Genomic DNA, 25,424 nt, shown 5'->3' with positions numbered 1-25,424 from the left:
CATGGGACATGGATCTTAGCTGTGTGCCCCTCCTACCTCTCCTGGGCAGTTGCTGATTAAAACGGTTGGCTGTGAGGTAGCCAAGGGCAAGGCGTTGTTGAGCTTTAGGAGATGAAGAAAACAGAACCAGCAAAGAGAATCAGAATAAGGCGACTACCGCACTCTGCTCCCAAGATGGGATTACTCAGACAGTGCCCAGTGGTTAGTTTTGTTTTATTTCCCGGCAAATCTGGTGACAGCCTTCCCCTCCCTTTCCCTCTCCTCTCCATGTCACATCCCATTTGTCTGGTGAAATTCTATCCATCAGACAGGCTCAGCTCAAGTGTCATCGACTTTATGAGGTCATTCATACCTCCCCTCACTCCACAGCTTGCCCTGCGGATGCTCACAGCAAGTTCCATCCTACTTGAAATTTGCACAAGTGCCAAACACAGAAGATTCATCTTTAAATGATTTATGCCCCCTGCTTCTACAGTACATCTGGTAGACGTCCCTTCACTGTGGACCTTTGACTACCATATAAAATATATTTTTAATTTAAAAAAAGTGTAGTAACAATTAAGTCAGTTGTTAAGCCATAGACCGTGGGATCACACAGACAAAGTTGAAATTCTGTGGAAATTTGAGCCCCTGACTTTATCTGCCTGAGCCTCAGTTTCCCTCCCTGTAGGTCAGAGAAGACTAAGAGATTGGTGCATGTTTTAAAAGCTGCGACTTTACATCTGGCGAGTACAGAATACTCTCAGGTTACTGAGCCACTCCTCTGTTAAGTATAGAACAGAATCATCCACAGCAATGAAGAGCGAATATAGTCAAAAGCGCCTGAGTGACTGGGCTTCAGTGGAGTGATTTTTTTTTATCTCATTCTTCATATATTTTACAGTGTGATTATTATTGCTTTTATCACTAAAATGAAACGTTAGTATGTTAAAACTTCAAGGAATTCCATTTCTGTACATTCCGGCCAGCTAGTTATTCTGCAGGGCCCAGAGACAGAAGGAAACCTCGTCCTCAGACTTAAGTCCTTTGCCCATGAGGAGGCCAAGGCTGCATGGCTGCAGATGGCTGATTCGTACACACCAGGCAATGTTTGTTTTAGTTTTTCTTTTGCTTCCTTCCCACTAACTGTCTAGACTCTAGGAAGTACCAAGCCTGGAAAATAAGGATAAACTTTATGCTTGCTAGAATTTTTCTCTCTCTATCTCCCCCTCCTTCTCTTCCTCCTCTTCCTGGTCTCCCTGTCCCCCTTTTCTTTTGTTGGTACTGAGGCTTCCACTCAGAGCACACACTAGGCGAGCAGATCATTACTGAGCTGTGCACCAAGCCTAATCAAGCTTATCCCAATTTCTCTTTCTACCTCTGCTAGTAAGGGTGGTAATAATGTATTTGTTAACAAGGAGACTTGATTTGTCACAGGGCTGTGAAAATAAAAAACAAAAACAAAACCGACCAAACAATACTCTGCATTCATACCTTTTCCAGTGAACCTTATTATCTACTGTGGTAAGAATATTTTATAGTTTTTAAAACTATTAAGTGATTTAATTAGAGAAAATATCATTTCAGCTGACATTTTCTTTCTTTTCTTTTTCAATAAGGTAGGAAATGTTTCATGTGCCCTCAGCCTCTCTCGAGAGTTCCTTGTCTACAGTAAGTGACACTAAGACAGAGGTGACCTATCTCACCTCTGCTCCTAATCTGTAATTTGTGTGAAGTATAGTTTGAATGTATGTGCACGTGTATGCATGTGTGTGTGCATACATATGTGTGTGCTCGTGTTGTGGGGGGGGGACTGTGGGTGTAGGGGAAGAGGGGGGAGGGAGAGAGCCCACATCCAGCCAGAAGCTTTCCACTCGGCCCCAGGTGGACATCTGGCTGTGTGAAGTCACTGACCCTACATGGCGGGGAGTGGACAAGGGGCAGCCCCTGTACCAGGTTCTCAGTCTCCGGCATCCCACGCTGGATGGGAGGGAGGACCTCTCCAGAGGGAGAGAGGTTCCCACACAGCTGAGAGTCCTTAGTTCAGTGGCTGGAGCACAGGGAGGCCTTCTGACGGGAAGATTAGGCATAGCTCATTAGGAGAAAGCCTATCCTATCATCCAAGCACAGCAAGCGGGCCTTGATGAACAGAGACAGTCTATGGTTTTAGAGCTTTATTGTAGAAAGGCAGGGGGAAAGAGAAAAGGTAGAAAGAGAGAGAGAGAGAGACCGGCCATGGCCAAGAGAAGAGAAGGGGAAAAGGAGGGAGAGAAGAAAGGCTAGAGAGTAAGAAAGCTTAAAGAGAGAGAGAGAGAGAGTAAGAAGGAGAGCAAGGAAAGTAAAAGCTTAAGAGAGCAAGGAGGGGCCAAGCAGCACCTCTTATAGTAGGCTTGTTATCTTGCTGTTGCTAGGTAACTGGGAGGAGTCTAGCCTGAAGGTCAGAAGCTTGGGACATTGTCTAGCAACTGCTTAGCCACATGCTTCTCCTGTGGGGCTGAGGGGGCGGTAACTTCACAGGAGTCTTGAGTCCAGGAGACGTGAAGGAACGCCTTCCGTCTCATGTAGGTGAAAATGATCACCACCGGATCCTACCAGGGTTCCACCCCTCAGCTCGACTGGAGACCAAGCTGTCTGTGCACAGCCCATTGCCCCACACACCAGTGCACATGCCTGTGTTTATGCATGCAGAGAGCAGAGAAGGGTACAGGGCGTCTTCCTTTATTGCTATCTTACTTCTTTATTTAATTTTTTAATCTTACCTTGTGAGTATTTTTATGTGCATGAGTACTTCCCTGTCTGTATGTTTGTGTACCACGTGTGTGCCTGGTGCCTGGGAAAGTCAGAAGAAGATGGCAGACTCTGGAACTGGAGTTGCAGACAGTCCACTAAAAGAGGAGTCAGAGCTAACCACTGAGCCATCTCTCCAGTCCCTCCACTTTATTTTTAAAGGCAAAATCTTTCACTGAACTTGAAGGTCACTGCTTGGCCTAAGCTGGTTGGCTAGCAAACTCCTGAGCTCCAACAGTCTGCCTGTCTTCACCCCCCCCCCAAAACCTGGGGTGTCAAGCGCAGGTAGCCATGTCCAGACATGTATGTGGGTGCTAGGGATTTGGACTCAGGCTCTTTCGTGTTGACAGCAAGTGTCCTGTGAGCTACCTCCGCAGGGCAGATCATTGAAAAGGGGAAATTCGTGAGTTACTTGAGAAAATGGTTAAAAGATGTCGACCAGCCTCTTCCCAACTTGTTCTTTCAATGAGAACAAGTGCAGGCTAAGAGCCAGTTTCTGCAGAGGCAGTTTGAAGACCCAGGTTTTGGAAGGAAACCCAGGAATGAATCCCATCAATGTGCACTGTGTATGTGAGAAGGGAGTGACTCAGAGGGCCATTCACGTCTTTGACTGTTTACTGAGAGCTATCAGTTCTTGCTTAAAACCAGAGCTCACTTGGCTATGCAGGCATCCTGCCCAGGTCTGGCTTCAGCCTCGTCAGGGAATGCCTTCTGTCAACAGCAAGGGAGGAGATGCTGCATAGCTCAGCTTCGAGATTTCTGCTTAAAATTTTGGTGGTAGATGGCTTCCTAGATTGTCTTTTGAGTATTTAGCTACTAACATAAGATGCAAAATCACTGATAGTCACCAAGTGTTTGAGGACGTCTTGACAGTTCATTTTGTTTTGTGTGTATGGGTGTTTTGCCTACATTTCGTTTTGTCTGTTCACTATGCACATGCCTGGTGCCCATGGAGACCATGGAGAAGGTGTCAGATCATCTGGAACTTGAGTTATAGATGATTGTGAGCCACCATGTAGGTGTTGGTAACTGAAGCCACATGCCAGAGCTGCCAGTACTTGGAACCACTGAGCCATCTCTCCAGCCCCTGGGGTACTTTTAAACTGCAATTATTCATAACTTTTACATGAATTCACCTTGGGTGTTCTGCCCTTCACATCTATCTCTAGATTCTGTATCCATGGATTCACCCAACTTTGTATTTCTTTTTAAATACATGAAAAACAGTGTTGTCAGTAAAGAACAGGTATAGCCTTTCCTCTTGCCATATCCCCAAGCACCACAGTATAACTACTATTCCCTAGCTTGTGCATATAGCATTTCTGTTGTGTCCGATGTTATAAATTCACCAGAGGTGATTGGAAGCGTGCTGGTGGGTGTGTACAAGCGGTCTGCAAATGCTACACTATTTTATAAACAGACTGTGGATTTTGGTATCTAAAGAGAACCTGGAACCAATCTACTGTGGACACAGAGAGGAGGCTCCAACAGTATTCCTTTTTGATGCCTTGACAAAGAATGGGATGGGGTGGTCTGCAAACACATGAGCAATTAGTAGGATAAGGAAAATTAAGGCGCTGGGGTGATAGCTCTCCTTAAAGCATTTATCTTGCAAGGGTGAGGACCAGAGTTTAGATCAACAGAAACCCACATAAAATGTGGGGTATGTGTGGTGGCCCACCTGTAGTTTCAGCCTTCAAAGGCAAAGGGTGAAACAAGATTTCCAGAAGATGGTCACTAGCAAAACTAGCCACACTCAACAGCTCTCAGCTGCGAGATCCCGCACAGTGAGTGAGGCGGGAGAGCAATGGATGATGACTCGACAGCAACCTCAGCCTGCGCATGCGTGTGCAGCAATCTCAGCCTGCGCATGCGTGTGCTCCCTTCCACGTGCCTTCACAAATGTGCAAGAACATGCAGACACACACAAGCACAGAAAAAACTTAAATCTAAAGTCAACGTTCTTTTATTTCTTTGTGCTTTATCCATAAAAATCTCCATCTCTAATGACCTAAGTTGTGTACTACCTTCGGTGATTAATAGGGCACGGCCACTGAAGGTCTTGCTTTCGTTTCTGGTTTTGTGGTCTGTTCACTGGTGTTTGGATTCATCATTTCCATTCTTCAAAGAGTCATTTCTCCTTTTATTAGAAAGGAATAATAACATCTGCCCCTTTTCAATAGCAGTGGTACCTTACAAGCACGGTGTGTGCCTCAGATTCTCAGACTGTGGGAAGATAAGGTGTAGCTCCATTTTGACCCATACTGTTCTGCTCTGTGAAAGCCAATAGAAATTTTTAATATTTATTTTTAGTTTTTAATTATGTGTACATGTTGGAATCTGTGTGTGGGAATGTGCATGTGTGAGTTCAGGGCCCAGAGGATTCCAGAAGGGAGTATCAGATGCCCTGGAACTGGAGTTCCTGGTGGTTCCTGTGTGCTGCCTGATATGGACACTGGGCACTGAACTATGGTCCTCTGAAAGAATAGCAAGCACTCTTAACCGTTGAGCCATCTCTCCAAGCCCCTAGTAGGAATTCTGAAGGATCATTCAGAATTCTCAAGCTGCGGGCCCAACATGAGGAAGTGTATTAAAGGGCCCCGCATTAGGAAGGTTGAGAACTGCTGTTCCTGAGGACCTAGCAGAGCTGAGAATGAAGAGGCTTCCAGTTCTACAGAGAACAGGGAGCCGAGAAGAGTTCCCTGGGGGTAAGAGCACTTGCTACACAAGCATGAGATCCTGAGTTCAAATCCTTGGCAGCCACGGAAAAGCTGGGCATGACCCACACCCCCTGCCTGTAACACCACAGCTGGACTTGGAAAGGGAAGCTGCAGGCACAGATGGCTTTCTGGGGCCTGCAGGTCCGACAGCCTAGCTGAAAGAAAACAAGGAACACCAGGTTCAGTGAGAGACCATGTATCAAAGGGATAAAGTGGACAGCATCGGAGGAAGACACCCAGCATCCCCTCTCTGGTCTCCCAAAGCTCACACATGGGCTCATACACCCATGCTCACAGGAATATAATATCTAAGGAGAGTGGGAGGGCCTGCACTATTGGTGACCACTGAGCTCCCTTTATTTCTCTTACTTGCCATGTTCTCTTCCAGGTAGTTATTGGACTCTGCTCGGGGAGTCCAGCCCAGTGTCTGGCACGGAACATGTTTTGAACATCTTTGAAGTGGGCTGTTACTGAGTGGACGGGTGAATGGTGAAAAGGTGACCTCTGTGGTCCCTGTCTAATAATGTTAGCAGCCATCCCTCAGGTCCAGCAGGCCCAGGCCAGTCATTTTTTTAAAGCCAGATGCCCTTTCAGGAGGAAAAACACTGGCATGAAATTTAAAATGTGGAAGTGTCACCTCTGTGTGACAGGGAAGCTTCAATAGTTTGGTTTTACTTGTTTGTTTGGGGGTGTTGTTGTTGTTGTTGTTATTGTTTTTATGAGACCAGGTCTCACAATGCAGCTCTGGCTGTCCTTGAACTCACAGAGATCCTCCTGCCTCTGCCTCCTGGAAGCTGCAGTCAAAGGCATGTGCCCAGCACACCAGCTTGTATGAAGTCTTGAGAGTTCTTTCTGAGGCCAGTGTTTGTTCATATGTGTTCTTTCCTGTTTGGGTTTCCCCCAGGCCCAGACAATAAGAGGATGGCCAGGAATGTGTTGAAATATGAAAGGCTCTTGGCTGAGAATGGTCACCAGACAGCGGCTGAGACTGCAATTCAGAGGCCCAACGTACCCCACCTGCAGACCAGGGACACCTACGAGGGGCTATGCCAGACCCTGGGCTCCCAGGTGGGATTCCTCAGGGAGAAAGGGGAGGATTGACTGGAGTCAGGATAACTTGAGGGAAAACCTGATGCCTTAATGGGGATACAACTTCCCAAACCGCACCCAAATGACTCCATCTTCTAATAGTCCTAAATTCTGGTTTTTAATGCCATAGTTCCCTTGTCCCTTCTTTTCTTACATCAACTCTAATCTTTTCTTCCAGCCAACGCACTACCAAATCCCCAGCCTCTACTGCTCCTATGAGACCAATTCCAGCCCCTACCTACTGCTCCAGCCTGCCCGAAAGGAGGTTGTCCACCTACGACCACTCATAGCTCTCTACCATGACTTTGTCAGTGACGAGGAAGCTCAGAAAATCCGAGAGCTTGCAGAACCGTGGGTGAGCATCCCCAAATACCCTCTGTGTCCCCTCATGCCTGAGGAACAGACAACTGGCATAGCAAGACCCTTTCTTAGTCCTGGGGTTCAAAATGGCAAGCGCTCTGTAAGACCAGTTAGCGGTGGGAGAGCATAGCTGTACTCGACTCTGGTGGGAAAGGATTGAGATGAGGTGCCAGGAGACTTAGGAGATGTTCACATCATGCTGGCACATGTCTTCTTAGGGATATGGGATGCATATCTTAGACAGTTGCTGAAATCCAGCCAATCGTGTGCTTGAGACGCAAGTGTACCGTTGTATGTATATATATCAAAGTGATATCAGGAGATACAAAGGAGACTTCTCAAAACATCAACTTTTTCTTAAAATTAATAGAAGAAAAAAAACTTGACAGAAATAGGAGTGAAACACTAGTACGTATCTGCAGACAGAGTAGATATAGATTCAATTTCATGACTCTGTTAAAAAGGAAACTGAGGCCCAGAAAGGGAACGGATTGAAGACAAGCATGCACTAGAGTGAGGACTGGAGTTTAGAGTGTGCTGGTTATCGCTCTGTTGTTCTTCCTATCAGGAGCTTAGGCTAAGTTATGCTTGGTAATAAATGGCCCCTGAACCTTGGAGACAGCAACAGTTTACCACATTACGGGTTTGGGTTGGATTGGCTGAAGCTCTGGAGCCCAGCCTGGCAGAGTAGCCTCTGTTGTAGTCTGGAGTTTCATGGAAGGGGGAACAAGACAGAAATGGCAAAGGTGAACTGGCTTTCAAAGCTTCTATTTGGGAGCAAAAACATCATTGTGATGTTCCAGGACAGATAGGCAGAGCTACATGCTGAGACACTGTCACAAAAAGCCAGAAAGCCAAAAAGGCAAAAAGCAAAAAAAAAAAAAAAAAAAAACCTATCTAATCTTTCCCACGGGAGGAAGGAACAGCAAGTGACCGAACTGAGCTGGTGCCAGTGGGAAGGGATATGTCTTTGCCTCCCACTAGGACATGCCGTAAATATCCAGAAAAGATATCCCATCTCACCTCTACAATCCTCTTGTATTTTCTTTAAAGGCACAATCATTTGTGCAGAATTATTTATTTATTTCCAGCCAGACATCATGTCCTTAAGTGTGCTGTCTGACCAATGGGAATTTAGTCATCCATCAACTGAACATGACTACTTAGACCCTTGGCTTTTACAAAGGGGTGAGGAACTTTTCCTCCACGTAAGGCAGTGGTTTTCAACCTGTGAGTCTTGACCCCTTTGGCGGTCCAGTGATCCTTTCACAGGGGTCACATATCAGATATTCTGCATATCAAATATTTACATTATGATTCATAGCAGTAGCAGCATTACAGTTATGAAATAACAACGAAAATAATTTTATGGTTGGGGATCACCACAACATGAGAAACTGTATTAAAGGGTTGCTGCGTTAAGAAAGTTGGGAACCAGTGGTGTAAGGGGAAGACAGTGCTGGGATCAAGTGTGCTGTGTGCGATGACCTAAGAGGAAGGTGGGTGGGAGGGGAGCTCTGCAGAGGAGAGGAAGGAGCAGGTTTCTTTCACTGAGAGGGTATTCTGGGAAGACAAAGCCACACACTGCAAGGGCCTGATGGTTGACATGTTCAGAGAACAGAGAGAAGCTTGGTGGCTGTGGTGCACAAAGGACGGGGCAGAAGATGACCACTGACAGGGATGGACAATGAATAGACACCACTAACAAAGGCCACAGTGGAGCATTTGGGCTTTATCCCATAGGCCATGAAGGAGCTGGGGGCAAGCTGCTAAACAGAATGGGGGGACGACTGGGCCTGTGATTTTAAGGAAAACCCTGGGAACAGATTGAGAGAGAGTCTGGCTTGGAGTGAGAAGAGCAACCACACAGAAGGTCCTTCCTCCAGGCTGGTCTAGGTCTGTTCTGTTGTTTGGTGTTTTGTCCTTTGAGATGGTTAGCTAGAGTGAAGATGGTAACTAGGCATTGCCAGTGGCATCAACTTCTCAGGGAACCAGAAGTGGAATCAGGCCAGCAGCAGCCTTTTCCTTAGAACAGCTCTGTTACCATGGCGATGGCCATTCAGGGATGCTCACTGAATCCTTCACAGCAAGGCCATCTATTCGGCATGCACAGACCTTGTCACTCTCCCTTTCCCAGCAACCTCTCCCTGGGGTTGTTGTTGCCTTCCTGGCCTGTGATTATTCCAGGAATAAGCTGAGGACTTGTCGGGGGATGGTGCCCATGGTACCTGAGCCTCCATGACTCTCTGCCTCCTCCTCCTCCTCCTTCTCCTCTTCCTCCTCACTGTTCTCTCCTGAGGCCTCCTCCCATCAACTTCCCTCCCCACTACCCCTGCCCATCCGCCTCAAGGACTCAATAGAACCCACGGACCTCCAGAGTGCCCCCAGCACTGGTTGCAGTTCTGGCCTGCTTCTATGGTTCTCTGGGTGACTCTGCCCTTCAGGGCACTTTTATGGGGCCACATGCACTAAACCACTCTTTCTCTGAACCCAAAGCTATATGGCACCTAATTTTTCTGCCGTTTATGTATGTATTGGCTGGTATCACTAGACATTTTGTGGCTTAGTGTCCTGTCCTGTTTCCTCAACCCATGTTAGGCTCATTGCTGCCAAACTCTTAGGATTTTGTCTTGTGGGTGGTTTATACTTATTCATATCATACACTCATTTGTATGACGCCAGACTGAATTTGAAGGTTTCCTTCGTTAATCTCCTCAGGTCACTTTTTGAGACAGGCTCTCTCATTGAACCTGGAGCTCATCCATCCGGCTAAGCTGGCTAGCCAATGAGCTCCAAGGATCTACCTCCCTACCACTGGGGTTCCAGACTCCCTCCACATCTGGCTTTTACATGAATGCTGGAACTCAAACTCAGGTCCCCCTGCTTGCCCAGCAGGCGCTTTATCAACTGAGCTATCTCTCCAACCCCTTATTTTTTATACTTGGAGAAAGGTTTGTCCTGTCACCCAAACTGTCCTCAAACACCCAGGTTCTGGGGTCCTTCCATCTCAGCCTCCTGAGTGCTGAACCTACAAGCATGTACCCCTGTGTCTGCCCAAAATAATCTTTGAAGATCAGAACTGACTTTCCAAATCTCTTACTTAAACTCCTGCTTGAGTGTTGACACAGCTCATAGCCTGGCTGTTGCTGGCTCCTTTTTGACAATCCAGCGGCAAGCCTTTTCTGTAAATAGGCCTCTCTTTCTGTCCTTCTCTCTCTCTCCCTTACTCTCTCTCCCTCACTCTCCCCCTCCTTCCTTCCTTCTCTCCTTTCTGTCTGGAATGTCTGGAACACTACTCTTGACTTCTTTCAATATGTATATTTTCAGCATGAATGGAAGCACTGGGAAGGCTTCCAATCCCTCAGAAGGAGGGGCTGGAGGCCTGTCTATGTCTATCCACAGCAGCCTGTGCCTGCCTATCGCAATGCCATCAGTCCACAAGCAGGGACTTTGTCTGGTTTAATATACACATACATATACATCATATATACCCATCACAGTGCTTAACATAAAAACACAACCAATACTTGCTCAAAATGAATAACTTGTCTATAGAGACTAATGACACAACTGTGAAAGGAATTAGGTACAAAGTAATTCCCTAATGGGGGCAGGGCTTTGTTTTTAAACATTGATTTTGCCCTGGAGTAACAGAAGAGGGCATTTCTCCTCTCTCTCTTTCTCTCTGAGTGGTTTTAGAAAGGACAGAGGGCATCCTAGGATAGCAGGGCACCAGGACAAGACGAGCTCTCAAGGGTGCTCTGGTGTGCTGTGTCTATTGATAAGGAAATGCGTCCAGGGAACGGGAACAGGCTTTTCCAAGATCGTCTGCCTGATTTAGCAGCAGAGAAGGCTGCTGTGTTAGAGAAGGGCTCGGCTCTACGCCATTCACGAAGGGAAGGGTTTCAGTTGCCTGTGGTGCGTGAGGGAAAGGATTTTGGTTGTACACATTTATTGTTCCACTCCTGAATCTAACTTCTTAGAGATAACTCCCTGCCAGACAGAGCCTTTGACCCACAGAGGCTGACTCAGAAACCAGAAACAGAAGCAGATATAGCCTCAAGTGCTCATTTCTTTGTCCCTACCACAGTGAGTTTGCAATAAAATATATAAAATATAAATGCTGCATACAGATGCACTCGGAACAAAATAGAAACAGTTCAATTACTGACCTCAAATCTGTGTTGTTGTTGGTTTTTTTTCCCCCATAAGCTGGGCTTATGAAAGCGTATGCAGTTCATCACTGTGGCTCTGGAAGGAAGGAAGGGCTTTGGCTAGGGTTCTTCAAAAGGAACAGGCTACCCCTGCGCGCTCACCCATGTTGCAGGAGGGGTTCATTTAATTCGAGAAACAGGAAGCGGTTGCCCTAGCTCAAGCCCCGGGCCCGACGCTGTGATACAAACCGAGATGAGAAATTGCTCTGGTCCTCCCCAACTCAGTCTTGCATGCACAAAAGGGGGTCTGTAGAGACACAGTTGTACTGGCTCTTTACATGCAAGAGACGTGTTCCTGCCATGCACAAAATACACTTCAATGAGTAAGGACCAGGAGGTTGTCATGCTTTAGAGAGAGGTGTGTCTGTGGTCGTGATGGGCATCAGAACCTGGTCTTTCTCTTGTTTTTCCTACCAGCTCCAGAGATCAGTGGTGGCTTCCGGGGAAAAGCAGTTGCAAGTGGAGTACCGCATCAGCAAAAGGTAGGACGGGCCTTGTGGGCAGAAACTCCAGCCCGGGACTGAGGGCACAGCTGACTGCGATGTCAGCAGCAACCTTCCTGGGACTGCTAGAGAGCCTGTACTACTGAAATCTACCCTGAGAGAATTTTCCACGATGTCACACCAGTGACAGGGGACTGCAGTATTATCTGGAGATTAACTGAGAGGCCACTAGGAAAAGGCTTGGAGAAAACGTCTCCAGCTTAAAGGAGAAAACACGCATTGCTGCTTCTTCTCCAGCATGAGTTCTCACACACATCTGTAATTTGACTTTACAGTTTCCATCCCCATCTTGTGACTCCTATACAAAGCATCCCTAGCAACATGCAGGCAAAAGGCAGAAATGGACACCCTGGGCCTGCTGGCTTCACCAAAGAGCAGGCTCCAGGGTGGGACTCCAGTCCTATCATCCACCATTCCCCTCCCTTCAGCCATTTCTTTGCACAGTGAGTATAGGACTGTTCAGAGAGCGTGAGGAGGAGCGTCCTTCACAGCCATGTGAGAAAATGGCGTTAGCACCCTAGAGAAAGGCTAGACCTTTAGGCTTGGGATCTTGTCCTCTGGGAGGGGATGTGAGAGATGAGCTTTGGTTCAGATAGTTTGAACTTAACGTGTTTGGTCTGCTACATTTAGGGACTGTGCGTGCTACTTCTTGCTGTGAGCAAAAATCTATCATGAAACAGCTAAGGAGAGGGGTTGATTTTGGTGACTGTTTTAAGGGGATACAGGCCATCAAGGTGGGAAAGGCTTGGCAGCTCCACGGTGGCTCCACAGTGGCAGGAATGGGCAGGGGAGACTCTTCCCCTTCTTCCGTCTCTATTGGGTGGAGACAGGGGCTGGGACTGGAGGCAGGACTAGGCCACGATCCCCAAGACCCATCCCCAGGTTCTACAAAGCAGTATCATTGTCTGGAGACCAGTGTTTAAGCACATGCACTGTGGAAGCACTTCCCAGCCAGACCATTCGCAGGGACATTCTGCATTAAAAGCCGGTCTCTAAACCATGGCAAGAGTGTCTGCTTGTCTGTAGGTACACTGCGTACATGCATTGTCCACAGAAGGCACAGCAAGGCATTTTACTCCCGGAACTAGAGTTACAGGCAGTTGTCAGCTGTCCAAAGTAGATACTGGGAACTGAACCCAGGTCCTCCCACAAGAGCAGCAAGTGCTCTTAACCACTGAGCCATCATCTCTCTTGCTTCTGTGCTTTTCTTCTTTGAAAGCAGTGGCTCACTTTGTCCTGAGTATCTTTGCAAGTCAAGAGTATGTAGTTTAATCATCTGAGTGCAATGTACATGGAACAAATTAACCCATCAGGGTGTCACAGACTTCACTTAGAGAGCATGGCCTCATCTGCCCAGGGATCTCAATTCTGATTCCAAGTTTTCTGCTTCGTAAGAACCCCAACATGACATTCAGTAGCAGAGTCTGAACTGGGCATGGATGGGTCCTGTTTTGTGTGGAGTTGAACCAGAGAGTTGGCACTGCCCTGGGTATCATAGCAGTCAGTAACATACCGTATGAAACATCTCCATGAGTCTTTTCTGCTACAGTCTTCTAAAATCCTGGAGGTACATAGAATCGCCAGTCCCATTTATAAAGGAGCACACTGGCCCTTAGAGAGGTTAAAGGTTGAGGCCCTGACATCATCATGCAGAGAAGAAGTAACATTTTTTTTTCTTTCTTTCTTTCTTTTTTTTTTTTTTTTTTTTTTGGTTTTTCGAGACAGGGTTTCTCTGTGTAGTCCTGGCTGTCCTGGAACTCACTTTGTAGACCAGGCTGGCCTCAAACTCAGAAATTTGCCTGCCTCTGCCTCCCAAGTGCTGGGATTAAAGGCGTGTGCCACCACTGCCCAGTAGAAGTAAGGTTCTTACTGCTTTAGCTTCTTCCCCCTCCCCCCGCCCTCCTCCCCCCCACCATCCCACTGTCTTTTCCTTATCTCCCCCTTCCTTTGGTTGGGTATCAGGGTATCAGGGCCTTGCTGTATTTCCCAGGCTGCTTTTGCCCTCCCCTGACCCAGCAGGCTTCACTTTAAGTCCTGGCTGCTCCTCCTGCCACTCTGCTTCCTCTCTTGGAGACGTCTTCCTAGCACAGTGGTTTAAGGATGAGGTTTCCCATTTTCCTCTCTGAGTCACGGGCCTGGGTTGTGTGGGCTTTCGCCTGCTCAGCTCAGCATAACCTCACAGAATGTTAGCTATGAGAGTGAGATCATAGGCCAAGAAGACCAGGCTGACCTGACATGAAGGATGAATGGGAGGCTAGGCATTCATGGCCCTTCCCTCCCTCCCTCTGGTAACAACCATCATTCATTTCTTCATTCACTCATCCATCCATCCATCCATCATCCATCCATCCATCCATCATCTATATGTCTATCCATATATTCATTCACAGACATCATGCAGTACTTCCAACATCAGATCACTTATGTTTCATCCCTTGCTGTGTTTTAGTGCCTGGCTAAAGGACACGGTTGATCCAATGCTGGTGACCCTTGACCACCGCATTGCGGCCCTCACAGGCCTTGACATCCAGCCTCCCTACGCAGAGTATCTCCAGGTGGTGAACTATGGAATCGGAGGGCACTATGAGCCTCACTTTGACCATGCTACGGTAACGATGGGGTCAATGGTCAGTCTTCTGGGGCAGGGAGCCCATGCGTTTTCCTTAGAAGCAGAGGTCTGGTAGGGCTCTCAGAGAATACTAAGTAAGGTCCTAGAACAAAGGCTTTTGTCTTCAGATTATCTGACAGCCTTGGCTCCACTGATTCCTGGATTCAGTTTCTTATTCCTCTTCTCCAGAATTTGCGAGTGGGAGGAGAATATGGTCTGTAATAAAATCCTGTCTCTCACCTCCCCTGAAGACTGTTCAGTGAAGATTGTCCTCAAATACCTCTCCTTTCTTTATGATCTCAGATGCTCACCCACACTGCCAGTAGCATTTATTTATGTATCATTCATTCATTCATTCATTCCTTTTTATTCTTCTCTCATACATTACATCCCGACTGCTGGTTCCCTCCCTCCATTTCTCCTTCCCTCCCCACACCTCCTCTCTCTTCCCCCTCCTGTCTCCTCCAGATCCACTCTTCCTCTGTTTCCACTCAAATGATCAAATGATGGATATATCACAATGAAACCTATGAATACAATTAATATGTGTACTCTCTCTCTCTTTCTCTCTCTCTCTCTTGCTCGCTCGCTCTTTCTCTCACGAGAGAGAAGGCAGGTACACAAGTTAAAGAAGGAAGCCAGGTACAAAAGCCTGCATATTTTATTATTCTGATTACATAAATTACTAGAAAAGACAAAACATGGTTTGGGCAACTGTTAAAACTTAAGTAGATAGCCAGGTGGAATGTTGTTAAACTAAATTATGGGCAAGTTTGGGCAACTGTTAAAATTTGCTAAAATTCTGTGACTAGTATTTACAGTGAGTGAATTTTATTTATATTTCTAGTTGACCCTTGATTACAGATTGGGTGTGTGCATTGGATAAATAATTTGGACCACAAAATCTATGATTTGATATTTCTATATAATAATCATCTTTTATAATATATTTTTTCTTTGTTCTACCAAGAACCTAACATGCAGAACTTCTTGTCTGATTTTTTTTTTACTTGACAAGCCAGTTGTTTGATTTGTATAGAAATCACTCATGCATATCAGAAAACTGAATGTCCAATTAAGCAGCATATTGAGTACTTGCTAGCAAAGACGAACACACTCTACCTGGTGCAGTCCAGGGTCATATGCTGTCCTCAACACCCCGTTTCATCCCTTTCTGTACTAATGGTGAATTAGGACATGGCTGTCACTCAGATGGGTCATCTGTTCTATTTCTGTCACAGTCGCCCAGCAGCCCCCTGTACAGAATGAAGTCTGGGAACCGAGTGGCAACGTTTATGATCTATGTGAGTCTCACTCTGGGAGGACCAGGGTTTCTTACTTAGTGGACAATTAAACTATTTTATTGTGTGGATTTTCATAGTGATCTCATATATTGGTTTTATCTGGTACTGAACACTAAAGTCTCTAGAAATTTTGTAAACCTCAGGACACATTGCTGGGGGGCAGGGGGTGGGATGTCAGGTAGGCATAGAAGAAGGGAACACCAGGCAGACGTCCATCCACAGAAAACTGGCAGTGTGAAGATCTAAATAATGATGTTCTAGGGATGGGGAAAGCCAGGGGATCACGGGACTTGAACATCACGGGAAGAGGATACGGTTGCCACCCAAAGCCTGGTTGGTACTCAAATCCATAGACCCACAGGGAGCCCATTGACCTGCAGGAGAAGGAAAGAGAGAGGAGCAGTTTAGACTCTGAGAGGGGAGAAGGGCAAGATGTAAAGTCAGTACCTCTGATGTGCAGTAGAGTCCTCACCCTTAAACAGTGACGTGATCAATCGGCCTCCCCTACAAATCTCTAGCCTGGGCCAACACTATTCAGTCCCAGCCTGTATCAACCTTGTCGTTATCCTTCAGGCTATTGGGCTTGCTTTCTCCTCCACAAACCTGCCAGAATTCCAATCATCTATCTCTTAGAAGAGACTTTAAGAAGCAGTCATTTATTGGGGGAGATTTATTAACTCTCCGTGGTCTTTTGGATAAGATCAAGTAGAGATGAGGCTGTTGGTGGAAGAGTAAACATGCCCACTACAAAGGCTTTGGACAGTGCTCGAAAATGAAGGCCTGGCTTCAGGAAGAACAGATGCCCCTCTGCATGCTCTCTTCCCCAAGGGCTGGATCAGGTCTCCACAGCACAGCCAGGAAGGGCTCTCAGAGGCTGGCATTCAGAATCATCTCTATGTCAGTGATGCCAGAGTGTCTCCCAGTGGCCCAGTCACATGTATACTTCCGGTGGTAAGAGGATGTCATCTGTAAAGTGTCACAGTCAGTATGTAAAAGTGTTTGCCTGGCAAAGTTTGAGGACCTTGTTCAATCCCCAGAGCCTATGTAAAATTCTAGGGTTGGAGACCAGTGCTGGAGAGATAGACAGGTGGATCCATGGTGCTCAGGGGCCAGTTAGCCAATTCCAATGGGCAAGCTTCAGGTTGAAGAAAGACCTTGTCTCAGAAAGCAAGGTAGACATTGTCTGAGATTAACACCTAAGGGTGGCTTTTGGTGTTTGAATGAACATTGCACACACACACACACACACACACACACACACACACACCACAGGAGTTTAACACCAAATTATTCCCCAGTGTTTTAGGGTTACTCTTGCTGTGATGAAACACCAGGGCAGGAACCTGGAGGCAGGAGCTGATGCAGAGGCATGGAGGGATGCTGCTTACTGGCTTGCTCCCCATTCCTAGCTCAGCCTGCTTTCTAATAGTACCCAGGACCACCATCCCAGGGATGGCTCCATCCACCATGGGCTGGGCCCTCCCTTATCAATTACCAGTTAAGAAAATGCCCTGCAGGCTCACCTATAGCCCCATCTTATGGAGGCATTTTCTTAATCAAGGGTCCCTCCTCTCTGATGACTTTAGCATGTGTCAATTTGACCTAAAACTACTCAGCACACTCAGCTTAGGTAACCTGGAAGAAATCTGAGTGATCTGGGGACCATAGTGGGGCCAACAATCAGCTCCTGTGATTCCTTTCCTGACTGAGATTCTTAGAGGGAAATAGATTCAGTCGAGAATATATGAGGGGCAGGTGAGATGGCTCAGCAGTTAAGAGTGGCTACTGCTGCTCCTGAGAGAACCAGAGTTCTGCTCCCAGCACCTGCATCAGGCAGCACACACCTGCCTGTGGCTTCAGCTTTTGTTGAACACCAAGGGCACCGGCACACATCTGTACACCAAATACAGACAGGCATACACAAGCTTTTATTATGTATATGAATGTTTTGCCTGCAAGTACATTTGTGTATCACATTCACGCCTGATGCCCAAGGAGCCTCGAGGAGGAATTTAGATCCCATGGAACTGGAGTACAAAGATTGTGAGCCGTCATGTGGGTGCTGGGAACCAAACCTGGTCCCCAGCAAGAACAAGTGCTTCTAACCACTGAGCTATGTCTCCAACTCCTACATGTCATTTTTAGAATGTAAATAAATATTTTTAAAAAAAAGATCGAATCTACTTCTTACAGCCCTCCATCAATATGGTAGCCAGAAGCAAACGTAAGGGAGGGATCTAAAACCTCATCTCGTGGTGAGAAGCCCCACAATATCTCCCGTAGCTGACACAGGGGAGCCCGTCTCACAGACTGTGCTGAAGTGACCTCTCAGTTCATGACAGAGAAGGACAGTCCACGGCTATCTTAACTCTGTCTTCTTCCTCTTGCATGATAGCTGAGCTCCGTAGAGGCTGGAGGAGCCACGGCTTTTATCTATGGCAACTTCAGTGTGCCTGTGGTTAAGGTAAGCAGGGCCTGGCCCTAGAAGGTGAGGTTGAGCTGATGCGTGATGGGGCAGAACGCACACCCTCTACTTGAAGCCGACACCTTGGGAAACAGATAAAAACCAGATCTTTCTTGAATCCCAAGGACAACCTTCCATTCCTGTCACCACATGTTCTGTTTTACTTCCATGCCTGTCTTCCTTGTCACTGTGGGTCCCTCAGAGGTAAGACCTCGGAGTCCCCTTCAGATTCTCGGGCAGTAACTAGTTTCCCACAGAGCTAAGGTAGTGAGGCTCAGAGCAAGGCCTCTGGCTCTATCTCGTCTACTGGCTGTGGTTAAAGGGAGTCTTAGGGGACAGAGAAGAAAACAGTGCATGGACAGAGAACATAGGCTATGGGATCAGGATGTGGAGGTTTGAGTCCTGACTTTGCTTTTTAGTTGCATGTTTTCAAGGTCCCGATGGATGGAGGACCATGGTGCACTTGTAGCCATCGGTGTGGGTGGATATCTTTTCTACCCTGTGGGTCTTGTTGGGCGTCCGTCTGCAGTGATCCTATGAGCCTGTACTCTCCTGGCTTTCAGCACTTAGCACATTGTCTTATCCTGCTGCCTTTCCTATCTGCCTCTCTTGAGCTTCCCAAGAGCAGAGCTGGGTGTGGCTTGTTCCACAAGCCAGACCTGCAGCAGAGCAAGCTGGGAGCTTTCACCCTCTTGTGTCTTTCAGTGCCTGCTTGATCCAAACTGCACAGAGGGGAAAGGGTTTCCTTATTTGATGGCATAAATTCTGTGTCCTTATTCACATGCCTGCCTAGAGTCCTGACTTCCCCATGCCCCCGGGTTGGGCTGTCTTGTTTTCAGAATGCTGCACTGTTTTGGTGGAACCTGCACAGGAGCGGAGAGGGGGATGGTGACACACTTCATGCTGGCTGTCCTGTGCTGGTGGGAGACAAGTGGGGTAAGGCCTGCCTTTTGGGGTGAGAGAATGGGGTGAGGGGTATAGGAAAGTGAAATGGGAGCTGGTGGAGACTGATAGAGCCTCACATCTGAAAGCTTCATGGTACTGCCCAGGACCAGTCCCGTGGACAGAGTAGAATCAGAGGCCCCAGCAGACTGGAGCCGATGATGAGCAGGCAGCCTGCGCCACAGCAAGCATCCATTCACAAAGGTTTACTGGTCAGGGCAAGAGGCTTCCTTTAGGAGAGGAGAGGAGAGGAGGAGAGGAGAAGAGGAGAGGAGAGGGGAGGGGAGGGGAGGGGAGGGGAGGGGAGGGGAGGGGAGGGGAGGGGAGGGGAGGGGAGGGGAGGGGAGGGGAGGGGAGGGGAGGGGAGAGGAGAGGGCACCAGAGTTCCTTCCCTCCTTCTGCATCAAGTCAAACATTGCTGCTGCCATTTAGCTCTGACCCAAGAGAGTGGTTAGACAAGAAGCCAGACCAGTGGAGGATGGGTGGACTCATTCCTGGTAGATGGACATGGTTGTGGGCATGTGTGTCCAAGAGCATCTCCCCCTGCAGCTAGAAAGGTGAAGCGGCCGCCATGTTGACTGGGACACCAGGAGAAACAAACACAGCAGTGGCTTCAATTTCAGTGTTACCTGAGTACCACACATGTGGAACCCAGCTCTCCATTAGCAAGATCTGCTGGGACTTTCTGGAGGCCTATATACTTCCTGTGCCAGAGGCAGCAGATTGGGCTCAGTTGGGCAGGACTAGACTAGACCAAGGAATGACACTTCAGATCTCATTATAGAAAATGTAACCTTTTAAAAATAAACTTGATGTCCTATTCACTAGCTACCGGCTTTTAGGCTGTGCTCCCATGCCCTGGGGGCCAGTGCACACCCTGTGGCCATTTCCCTGCTGAGCCCCCTCTCCCTCCCTGATCTCCTCCAGTGGCCAACAAGTGGATACACGAGTATGGACAGGAATTCCGAAGACCCTGCAGCACCAACCCTAAAGACTGAAACACTGGCAGATGGCAGCTTGTCAGAGAAGCCAGGAGCCAAAGCCATGGGCAGAGGGGAACGGACACGGACCTTCCTGAAGGACAGCAAGGCTGCTGCCTGTGAGTCAAGGCTAGGACTTTACTAGGAAGCCCCCCATCCCCCAAATTTGCATCGGTTTCTACTCCAGCTGTGAGACTTAAGAGTTGAATGGACAAGACAAAGAGGCCTAAGAGGTTTCTAGGGTGCAGACGTCCTTAGGAATAAAAGGATTGAGCTCAGTGTAGAAACTCAGGGTTTAGAATGTGCCTGGGTTTAGTTCATTAACACTGAACACACACCACATACACAAACACACACACATCCATACACCCATCCACATATAACCATCCACACACACATGAACACACACATCCATACACCCACATATACCCATACACACAGACATGCGTACACACATATACATACACATACACACACACACACACATACACACACATCCATACACCTATCCACATATACCCATCCACACACACGTGAACACACACACACACACATCCATACACCCACATATACCCATACACACAGACATGCGTACACACATATACATACACATATATACAAGCACACACACACACACACTGCAAACAATATATGGGGTTGATTGCTGCTGCCGCCCCAGGAGTGTCTGACCCGAGGCCTCCATCCCCATCCCCAGTGGGGATATCATGTGATGACTGACTTTTAAAGTGGAAAACAATTTTGTTTTCCTTCTTGTGATGGTTTTTATTGTCATTAAAATGTTTTACGAACACATCTTCTAGCAGTGACTATTCTTCCATGACGTTGAGAGAGAAATCAAAGTAGTGCTGTTGACTAATGTCCCTGGGCCCCAGCCCCTAATCCCCGTCTGGTCACCTTGTTCTAGACTTGCTGACATTGTTTCTCAGAGTCTCCCACCTGTAAGACCTCCCCATTTGCTGTCGCTCCAGGTCCTCAGAGGAGCTTTCCTCATCCCACACACCGACCCTTTACAGAGGCTTTCCTGATCACCTCCTTCTAACCCTGCTGGATTCACTGTACTTCCTTGCAAAGGCTCCTGTAAACTGAGCAGACTTCAGTCCTTTGTTAACTGGGCCACTTGCTCTCCTCCTGGCCCCTGTTCTACTGATGCCTCTGTTAGAGCCACATCTTGATGCAGCTCCACACTTGCCAGGGTGTTTGACTGGATTCAGAATCCCCACAGGGGCTGGTTTGAAATAGGCAGGCAAAAGCAGAAGTTTTACAGGCAAAGCCTGAGGAGTCCTTCCTGCGAAAGGCCAAATGAGCAGCAGTAACGTAGATGGTGGTGTTTGAGTGTTTGTGCCAAGCGGATATTGAGGCTGCTGGGGTTGGGTTCCTCCCCAGTGGTACAGGTGTGCTTTGCTTCTAAAGAAGCCACCAATGAAGAACGTGGACCGTTAGACTCTATTCCTTGCTCTGCTGACCTAACTCCTCATGCTCAGCTTCCCGAGCTCTCTCACTTCCAGTGAAGACTCTGATGTTCTGATGCCCTGCTTTCTTGAATGTGTCCTGAATTGATGCCGAGTGTGCAAAGATTCAGGAAGTCTTAGCAAATGACCGTCACCTATGCACCCTACCTCCTCTGAAAGAAAGCCACCGTCTACAGTGAGACCACCTATTCTCTGAGCTCGGGCTTCTCAGTTAGCTACTGGTTTAGACTGAGCGAATCACAGCCATGGTGCACTCCGAAAAGCTTATTCAGAAGGCTCTAAACCATGGGCCAGTGAGATGGCTCAGCAGGAGGCACACTTTCTGTGCAATTCTGACAATCTTGGCCATCTGCCTAGTAAGAAAGAGGCTGTCACCAGGCCCATCTTAGTTACTGTTCTATTGCTGTGTTAAGACACCATGACTAAGGTGACTTACAGAAGAAAGTTTATCTGGGGCTTATAGTTTCAGAGGTGTGCTCATGACCATCACGGTGTCAGAAGGTAGGTGTGACACTGCCACAGTAGCTGAGGGCTCACATCTTAAGACTCAACCGTGAGGCAGACAGAGAAACTTAGAATGGCACAAGTCTTTTGAAATCTCAAGTCAACCCTCAGTGACACAACCTCCTTCAACAAGGTCACACCCCTTCATCCTTCCCAAACAATTCCACCAACTGGGACCAGATATTCAAACACATAAGCCAGTGGGGGCCATTCTCAGCCAAACGACCACAAGGCCTGTCTTCTGTACAGTCAGTCAAGGCCGTCTCTCAGGGGTGGCTCTGAGGAGTCAGGTGTACGCTGGGCTGGGAGTTGCAGCCTGATCCAGGACATGCAACTGTGCAGGCTTAGGCAAATCACTTCCGGGTCAGGCTGCTCTCACCTGTCGGAATCACTGCCAGACTGCCTGTTTTCCTGTTCCTCAGAGGTTCCAGATTTTAGGTAGTGTCTGTTATTCTACACTTTGGCTCCTCAGTCCTCAGAGGGTGGCATCTCCACTGACCACCAGGAAAACCCTTTTTCATCCCCAGTTAATGGCTCAGGTGACTTACCTTGGGAGATGCCAGCTAGTTGGCGAGTCTCAGACTTCAGCGTTCTGCCTGGCTACAGGCAAACTGTGGGGCCACAAGAATAAGGGGAGGCTCCTCAGGACTTGGCAATACTCGCTGAGCCCTGGACCCAGGCTACAGCACATTAGACTCTGGAAGCTGATGCAGTAGCTGGCTGGACAAGACTATAGTTGCTCCAAGACTATAAATACATGGACCTGCTAGGGAGGAGGAGGAGGAGAGGCCCTGGGCTTCCTCTGCTGCTGTCTGAGATCTCTCTCTCTCTCTCTCTCTCTCTCTCTCTGTATCTGTGTATTTTTTTTTTAAAGATTTATTTATTTATATATAAGTACACTGTAGCTGTCTTCAGACACACCAGAAGAGGGAGTCAGATCTCATTACGGATGGTTGTGAGCCACCATGTGGTTGCTGGGATTTGAACTCCAGACCTTCGGAAGAGCAGTCGGGTGCTCTTACCCACTGAGCCATCTCACCAGCCCGTATTTTGTTTTTTGAAACAAAGTTTCTTTTGTGGCCCTGGCTGTTCTGGACTCACTGTAAACCAGACTGGCCACAAAGATCCACCTGCCTCTGCCTCCAGAATGCTGGGATTAAAGGCCTGTGCCACCACCCTCTAGCTGTCTTAGGCTCTTAATGCTTACCTTTTTAAATTTAATTTTTTTTTTTTTTTTGTTTTTCGAGACAGGGTTTCTCTGTGTAGCCCTGGCTGTCCTGGAACTCACTTTGTAGACCAGGCTGGCATCGAACTCAGAAATCCACCTGCCTCTGCCTCCCGAGTGCTGGGATTAAAGGCGTGCGCCACCACGCCCGGCTAAATTTAATTTTTAATTTTATTTGTTGTTTTTATTATTGTTATTATTATATATTTTATTTATTATTTGTTAGCATGTGCAGATGCATGTGGATGATTGCAGAGGCCACAGAAGGGCATTGAATCCCCTGGAGTTGGAGTTACAGATAGTTACTAGCACCCAAATGTAAATGCTGAGACCAGGTTCTGTGCAAGAGCAGCCATTGCTCTTAGCGCCGGAGCCATTTCTCCAGCCCCGTGTCCTCCCTCTTACTGCCTTGAACTCCGGACCTCCATTTGTCAGCAGGCCTCCCAATCTCCTCCTGAACACAGTTAGCTTGTCTTGTTTACTCCAGCTCCAAAGGACCAACACAATTGCTTTCTTCCACCACTGTGACCCTGTCTCATTTGGTACATCCTTTTTACCTGGACCACAGATGCCTTTTTCTTTTGAGATTATCATAAAACTACATCATTTCTCCCACCCCTTTCTTCCTTCCAAACCCCTCTTGCCCTCTTTCAAAACCATGGCCTATTTTTTCATTAGTTGTTGCACATGCATATATGTATAAACATGTATATCTAAATATAACCTGCTCAGTCTGTATATTACATGTATGCATGTTTTCAGGGCTGACTGTTTGACTAACCAATTGGTGTGCTCCTCCCTGGGGAGGAACTATTTCTCCCATTCTCAGCATTCCTTAGTTGCCTGTGGTCGTGTAGTGTCGAGGCCTCATGGTCTTCTCCCCCATTTACTTTAACTTGTCTGATTTATGTCATCCATGTTCAGTATATGTTTAGGCAGCCATGATGGTGACACCTTACAGGTGTAGCTTCTGATGTTACTAGGAGACACAATCTCACAGCAAACTCCCCGATTCTCTGGCTCTTACAATCCTTCTGTCCCCTCTTCTGCACTGTCCCTTGAGACCTTTTGAGTTATAAGGTAGATATAGCTCTTGGGACTGGCTCCACAACTCTGCGTTTTGATTGGTTGTGGTTTTCTGTAATGGTCTCTGTTACAAAGAGAAGTTTCCTTGAAGAGTGAGAACTGTACTTTGTGTGGGTATAAGGATATATATTAGAATGTAGTTGGGGATAATGCTGTTTTAGTAAGATGGTGTGGCCAGGAAAAACTCCCAAGAAGGACTCCCAGCAGTGGTGGTTGGAGCGTCTCCTCCAAGATCAGTGACTTTCCTAGTCCTGGGTAATTGGCTGCATTCCCAGTTCTGGGCATGATTTTCCTCTTGTTGAGTGTGACTTAAGTCTACTTAGAGAGCTTTTGGATATCAAGTATGTGTGTCACTACTGCACCCTTAAGGTTATAGTGCCAAGTCGGTGTGGCTCATAGGTACCATAGCTGGGTAGGTTGCTTCAACAGGTACTTTAGTGAGCAACCAAAGGCAATAGTAATTGCCTGTGTGTTCTGGGAGTCTCTTGGCCAACTCTGACTAACAACTCAAAGAGGGTTTTTCATGCCTGGGGTTGGGGTTTTTGTTAGGAGGTCTATGGCTCTTGGAGGGAATGTTGTCAGTCCAGAAGAGTTCATTTGACTGTATATGTATATTTATATAGACTTATGGCTATGTGTATTTGTATTCGTTACCATTACTATTGCTGTGATAAATCACCACAACCAAGCAACTTGGGAAGGAAAGTGTTTATTCAGTTTATACGTCCACATCACAGTTATCATTGAAGGAAGTCCAGACAAGAACTCAAACAGGGCAAGGAGCCTGGAGGTAGAGGCTGATACAGAGGACATGGAAGGTGCTGCTTATTGGCTTGCTCAGCCAGCTCAGGGGTGACACCACCCACAATGGGCTGAGCCCTCCCCCATCAATCAGTTATCAAGAAAATGTCCTACAGCCAGAGATCTTATATGTTTTCTCAATTGAGTTTTCTCCTTTCAGACAACTCTAACTGCATAAAACTGACATAAAACTAGCCAGCTCAAATTATATGGTTGGGTTTTTTTGTTTTGTTTTGTTTTTTGCTTTGTAAATGGTTAATTCCTTATGATTCTCTTGGATAACCTTACTGTTATTTTAGCCTGCAGACACAGGCACACCTCTGACAGACACACTTTAGTCTGGGGTTCGATAACCCTTTTACACAGGT

The 25,424-nt window shown here is 47.2% G+C and overlaps 1 protein-coding gene across 1 annotated transcript in view; it reads left to right on the top strand.

Moving 5' to 3' along the window:
* P4ha3 (prolyl 4-hydroxylase subunit alpha 3) overlaps positions 1–20,424 on the top strand; it is a 41,745-nt gene extending 21,321 nt beyond the window's left edge. The window contains exons 5-13 of the mRNA XM_021167959.3: positions 1,599–1,650; positions 6,391–6,554; positions 6,754–6,930; positions 11,567–11,631; positions 14,102–14,261; positions 15,502–15,564; positions 17,960–18,028; positions 18,868–18,964; positions 19,898–20,424. Coding sequence (XP_021023618.2) covers positions 1,599–1,650; positions 6,391–6,554; positions 6,754–6,930; positions 11,567–11,631; positions 14,102–14,261; positions 15,502–15,564; positions 17,960–18,028; positions 18,868–18,964; positions 19,898–19,968 — 918 coding nt within the window. The 3' untranslated portion in view covers positions 19,969–20,424. The remainder of the gene's footprint in view (positions 1–1,598; positions 1,651–6,390; positions 6,555–6,753; positions 6,931–11,566; positions 11,632–14,101; positions 14,262–15,501; positions 15,565–17,959; positions 18,029–18,867; positions 18,965–19,897) is intronic.
* The last annotated feature ends 5,000 nt before the right edge of the window (positions 20,425–25,424 follow it).

The sequence above is a fragment of the Mus caroli genome, unplaced genomic scaffold (genome assembly GCF_978045245.1).
Source record: "Mus caroli unplaced genomic scaffold, Mus_caroli_1 scaffold_8, whole genome shotgun sequence".
Lineage (NCBI taxonomy): Eukaryota > Metazoa > Chordata > Mammalia > Rodentia > Muridae > Mus > Mus caroli.
Note: the sequence above shows the minus strand (reverse complement) of the source record. Positions and strands in the feature narration are given on the sequence as shown.